This window comes from Papaver somniferum, chromosome 1, assembly GCF_003573695.1.
Source record: "Papaver somniferum cultivar HN1 chromosome 1, ASM357369v1, whole genome shotgun sequence".
Taxonomy (NCBI): Eukaryota; Viridiplantae; Streptophyta; class Magnoliopsida; order Ranunculales; family Papaveraceae; genus Papaver; species Papaver somniferum.
Genome location: NC_039358.1, coordinates 161160639 through 161166551, shown reverse-complemented (window position 1 = coordinate 161166551; position 5913 = coordinate 161160639). Strand labels below are relative to the sequence as shown.

The 5913-nt window shown below is 38.9% G+C and overlaps 1 protein-coding gene across 4 annotated transcripts; it reads right to left on the bottom strand.

Moving 5' to 3' along the window:
* Nucleotides 1–1332: 1332 nt before the first annotated feature.
* On the bottom strand, nucleotides 1333–5707 carry LOC113305921 (internal alternative NAD(P)H-ubiquinone oxidoreductase A2, mitochondrial-like). 4 transcript variants are annotated; one of them, XM_026554916.1, is made up of 9 exons: nucleotides 5433–5707; nucleotides 5262–5326; nucleotides 5015–5068; nucleotides 4677–4941; nucleotides 3910–4570; nucleotides 3544–3775; nucleotides 3021–3181; nucleotides 2107–2931; nucleotides 1333–1929 (listed from the first exon to the last, which is right to left on the bottom strand). In XM_026554916.1, exons 4-8 carry the CDS (start codon nucleotides 4748–4750, stop codon nucleotides 2851–2853), a joined length of 1209 nt encoding a protein of 402 aa, XP_026410701.1. In that variant the 5' UTR covers nucleotides 4751–4941; nucleotides 5015–5068; nucleotides 5262–5326; nucleotides 5433–5707; the 3' UTR covers nucleotides 1333–1929; nucleotides 2107–2850. The 4 variants fall into 4 exon arrangements, with proteins under 4 accessions (XP_026410701.1, XP_026410695.1, XP_026410711.1 ...); XM_026554910.1 differs by lacking the exon at nucleotides 5015–5068; XM_026554926.1 differs by lacking the exon at nucleotides 4677–4941 and having other exon boundaries at nucleotides 5433–5704.
* Between the last annotated feature and the right edge of the window lie 206 nt (nucleotides 5708–5913).

The window sequence follows — 5913 nt, the reverse complement described above, 5'->3', positions numbered from 1 at the left end:
AGAATTACCTTAGACTCGCGTAGATCGACCAACGCTTTATAACTACCCACAGATGCCATGCTACCAAGGTGTTTATACACAAAAGGCTCTCCCAAATTGATGTTTTTGGCAGAGAAAGCTTTGCCCCCATCATGTTTACCTATTTTGTTGAACAAATTCACCAGAAATTTTCCTTCCCTCTCTGCCACCTGCAGGTTCATACATGGTTCCGATGTGGCCAGGTCAAAAATTATTTCAGGTGAACTATATCAGTCATTTATCATGTCGAGAACTAGGACCAGTTGTCATAGTAATCAGACATCACGGTCATATCTGAAATCTGAGATTCCTGGAGTTCAAAAGTGAAAATAACAGCCGTTTTTCCGGAACCAAAATCGAGCAAGTCAATCAAATGCAATTATGGCAGAGATTTTGTTATGTAACTTGTGTAAACACGGTCAATATGTCCATATAAATGATTTTTTCTATTGAAAGGGTAGGAAAACTAAACCGGTAAAAACACATATGAAAGTCTAGAAATGGTTCAGCTAATTGGACATGAGCTAGAGCCGGAAGAACTTGCTTCCCTAATTCCTCGAGGAAACCAGCACAATCTCCAATTGCAAATACATCCTCAATGGAAGGTACACGCATCCACTGATCGATACCAATCCTGCATTGTCATGAGCATATAAACACACAACTCCTTAGTCATTCAAGCGTATATTATCCATGGGAACATTTTAAAACATTAAATGCAGGTGAATCTAAAATACTTTCCGCCAGGGGACTTGGGAACATTTAGAGATTTTACAAAGTCTGAAGGGCCGACCCCAGTAGACCAGACTAAGAGCGTCCACAGTGATGCGAGTATAACCAAAGACCAAAGACTAAAAAAAAAGACCAAATTTGAGTTTAGGACGTCGTGTGGCGTAGTGGTAGGCGATTATATTTAGTCGAGCGAACGTATAATGTTCGTTTGATTGTGGAGCGTAGATAAAGATTACGCCCAATTAAGGCGTTGATAAAGATTACGCCCGACGTGGGGCGTTGGTAAAGATTACGCCCGATACGAGGCGTTCTTATAGTTTACGCCGGGAAAAGAGACGTTTGTATAATCAACGCCCCATGGGACGTACGTAAAGTCACCGCTCGAAGCCAAGCGTTTGTATAATCAACGCCCCATGAGACGTGTATATAGGATGTGTTTTGAAAAGCTTGTTGTCTGTACTTTGTACTCCTGGCCCTCCAAACTATGGTTACTTCTACCTTTGCTGTGTGATGCTTCCAACATTCATTTGGTGTTATATGCGAAATCAAAAACAAAATTAGCTATGACATCTGCACTTGACCTAGAAACCAAAATGAAAACATTTAGTTTCGTGGAAGCATAAGATGCAAAATATTTGCTCTTCCCCAATATTTTCACACTTCAAATTTGAATTCTGTACAAGTTCAATCATTCATGGGGCGTACACTTTATCAAAGCCTGGAATCAGGCGTACATTTTATCAACGCCCCATTAAGGCGTTAACTTTATCAACGCCTGGAGTCAGGCGTTAACTTCACAAACGCCCCATCAGGCGTACATTTAATCAACGTCCCATACAGGCGAAGTTTGTATACCCGCCTGTTCGTTGGACGAATTCTTTACGAACGCGCGTTGAGAAGCGGAGATTATATCAACGCCCGTTGTGAAACGGAGATTATATCAACGCTCCACTATATTTGGGTTTGGTCTTGGTCGGCGACCAAATTTAGTCTGGGCTTTAGTCGTTGATCAAAATTTGATCGATAGTACGTCCCACTACGTCTGTCCAAAGGACCAAATATTTGGGTTTAGTCGTCCACTGCAGTTGCTCTACCATAAGGCACATCAGTCCCATCATTGAGAACTATTTTCTTTTCATGTACCTCTTTGACTATGCCTCTCATAAGGCGAACACCACACTGTCACAAATTTGATATGTTATTGGTAATTCAATCCAATACATAGAGATTAAGATCACAGGGCGTGCAAAATTAAGATTTCAACTACCTTAGTCAACTGGTTGGCTGCATATTCTCTTATGCAATACATGATATTATTATTACACAAATTGAATAAAGAAAGTAGAAAATACATACCTTATAATGGAGTTTTAGGGTTTTTGTGGAGTTTTTAGGGTATCTGTACGGTTGGTAGATGGGAATGGAGAAGAAGAATATGAACTGAAGAGGAGCCGTGAAGCAAACAAGAATATGAACTGTGTAAGAATATGAACTGTGGAAGAAAATGAACTGAGAAGAAGAAGCCTCGTGTAGAAGAGATGGGTTGTGGTTGGGAAGGAGAGGCAGTATTGGTGGAAGGTGCGGTTCATTAAGATTACGCCCGATTTGATCGGACGGACAGGAGAGTACGCCATAACCCTAAACCCTAATGAAACGGAAATTTTGGTTACGCCCGTCTCAGGCGTAATAATTTTTTACGCCTGACAAATTCATCACGCGGACAGAAGAAGTACGTCCGTACAACTCATCACGCGGACACAAAAATTCCGCCCGTCTGATCTCACACGTGCTGTGTGACCGTGTTTAACTCGGACGGAATTTAGATTTACGTTTCTTCGAGCGGTCATTTGGAATCCGTCTGATCAACGGGCGGAATTTAAGATTCCGCCCCTTGCCAAACGTAATTTTTATTTACGCTTGATAACAAACGTGATTTATATTTACGCCCGTTTGAAACGTAATTTATAATTCCGCCCAGAAATGAAACGTAACTAATACTTCCGCCCGTCTTCATGCGTAAAACTGTTTTACGCGCGACCAAATTTGGTCTTCTCCCCATAACGTCACAATACAAATTAAACTCATATTTAGTCTTTTTTTTTAGTCTTTAATCTTTGAGTATAGTCGTACCATTGCAGTCGCTCTTAGTCCCACATCAAACGAAGACAAAATCTCATTTGCCTGTTCCAATAAAATACAACAAGAGAACAACATCAATATTGGCTTCAGTAGCATCCTTTGCGAGGGTGTTGATTCTGAATACACTTTACCTCTATGAGGGTGACATGAATGTCATCCTTAACGTGAGAATATTGCTCATGAACATCCTTAATGATAAAATCACTCAGTTCGCCACTAAACTCCACCCCGGTAGGGCCACCTCCTACCACTACGCAATGTAGTAACCGTTTCCTTTCTTCCACCGGAAGGCCTGTTGTCATGAATTAAGTTTCCAAAACTGAACAATCAGTTCCCTGATCAGCATTAGCTAAAATGAAAACAATACTAGGTGCTAGCTTTCACTTCATTAATTAAGATAAAACCCAAAAATTTTAGTTGAAGTATTTGGAAATCAGTTCAAACCAACAGCAAAAGCAGTATTATGCTCTCTTTAATGTGAATAGGAACATGAATTCTTGTGAGGTTTATTAGTATCTGACTCTCCTACCTTCTTTTTCAATAGACACCACAATTAACAATTGATCAAGTTTCGCACCAAATGATAGTTGAAAAACAGTTTTACAGTGACTCATAAAACAACCGGACAAAGACATAGAAACCAATGACACTAACCTGGATTGTCAGCCTTCATCAGGTTTAAAAGAAGCCTCTTCCTAATTTCTTGTGCGTTATTCACTTCACGGAGGAAAAATGCATGCTCTTTCACTCCTTTGATGTTAAATGTCAAAGGTTCGGCTCCTGCAGCAATGACGAGCTTATCGTATGCAACCTTGAATCTGTAAGGCTCCTTGGGCAGTCCATGCTCATTAGGTAGTCCTCGATTGCTGACAGTCTCAGAGTACACCTGATAAAAGAACGGGATTACGTTACTTCAACCTTATTATACCTTGAAAATTTGATGAGCCATGACCACCAATACCAAGTAATCATTATAGCAATAAATTGAAAGGAAAAGATAGGAAATATATGGGTACTCACTTCATGACTGTCTGAGTCAATTCTCAAACAGTTAGCCAGGTAAAAGTGAGAGTTGGGAGCTGTAGACAAGGCTGATTGTATACGACTAATTGGTTCAGCCACGGAACGAAATTCTAATGTCCCAACACAAGTTGAAGCAAGTAAAGGTGTAAACACCATATGATTCCTTGGAGATATACAAACAACATCGTAAATGCTTGTATCGATTCCTTTGAGAAATCTACAGCTGGCCCATCCAGTTCCTAGAACAACAACTCTAGGCTTTTCACCTGGTTTAGTTGCTTCCAAACCAGGTAATCTCCTATCGTCAGACTCCGACTCAGAATCTTCCTCAATTCTTTCTGCTGACTGCTGGAACTTGTGCTGTGGAGTTGTATTTATTCCCCTTAACCCATAACTCATCTGATTCATTTGTCCGATACTGGAAACAGTTTTTGTGTTGTTGCTGCATGGTGTAAGGGCCTGTAAAGATGATGGAGATAACAGTGCTGATCCTCCTACTTCAGTAAGCGGCGTAGTTCTCTCAGTCATGAAACTGCGAATGGCTTTTCCTGACTGTTTCAAATTACTCCTCCCAAATCTTGACATCGCCATGACAAACGACACAAGCAAAACCCTTTGCTGTTTATCACCGGCTGTCACTGAGGAATTAAAAGAAACCCTAGTAGAAAAAGTATATATGGTAAGACAGTAAGTATGTCCAAGAGTATTGGCGAGAAAAGCGGAAAATATTTTGTTGCAATTCTCAAAAAAGGAATGTCAGTTACCTGACAGGACAGACACAGACACAGATAATGGTAAGAGGACGATGAATACAAAGACTAAATGCAACGCTCCTCATTTTGGACTCCCCATTACAGACTTTTGTTTGTTGAATGGTAACGTTTTCACGAGGCCAATCAATGATCTTCCAAGTTCTTCTAATTGGTGCAAAAAGGGGATTATTTAAGAATCTAAAATCACTAGCCTTGAATTATAGCGCTCTTACACGGGGTTGTTGTCCGCTACTGACATATATTCATTTGCGTGTGGCTAACACATACACAGAACACAAAAGTAAATAAGATTATTTATTAACTAGATGGAATTAAATTAAAAAAAATACCTAATTGCAATTTATGAGCTAAATCACTTAGCAAAGGAATTTGTATCCTAATTCCTGAAATATAGAAAAGAAATCTTTTACTTCCTTTCCAAATGATAATTTGAAGCATAAATTAGTCAGTACACCTCTATCTTTTGGCAACTCAAAGAAAATGTTCTTTTTTTTTGTTTCGTTTTTCTTTTTGATTGGTCAAAACTCAATGGTGATTAAAATTTAAAGTTTTAAGCTGATCAAAAAACTTTTTTACCTGTTATGTGCACAAATGAGAATCGCCAATTCCTCTCACTCACACTGATACAAGCACCTGCACGGCTACACAGAACAAATAAAAAAAAATTGAAGAGTAAACAACTGCTTTTCTTGTAATTTCATGAAAGAATAATGCAGCAATTTGAGCTTTATAATGTTAAACCCTTACGCAAACAAACAAAAACCCAGCTGAAAACAAATGAGATGAATTTGAAGAGCTTCTTGATATTTGATATTCTTAATACTTTGACCGACTCATAATTGAGTTTAATGAGATTCAAACATGGTAACTTGTTAAAATGAAGCTGAAGAGGATCCTACAATTTATTCAGATCTGACTTGATGTGCAAGTGTTAAGGATCGAGAAAGAGAGAGGAGAGCATAAACGCGAAATATTAAAAGACTACATTGATAATAATCTTGGTGCCTTTCTCATTAATTCTCTAGCTATTTATACAATCACAAGACTTGGCTCTCAAGGCACAAGACTTGGCTCTCAAGATAATTCCTAATATAACTCAAACTAACCTAAATTATATCTTCTAATTATAGTCTCCTATATTATTTCCTAATACCCTCCCTCAAGATGGAGCATGTAGATCACGAATGCCCATCTTGGACCAAAGAAATTTAACTTCGGTTTTCTTCTT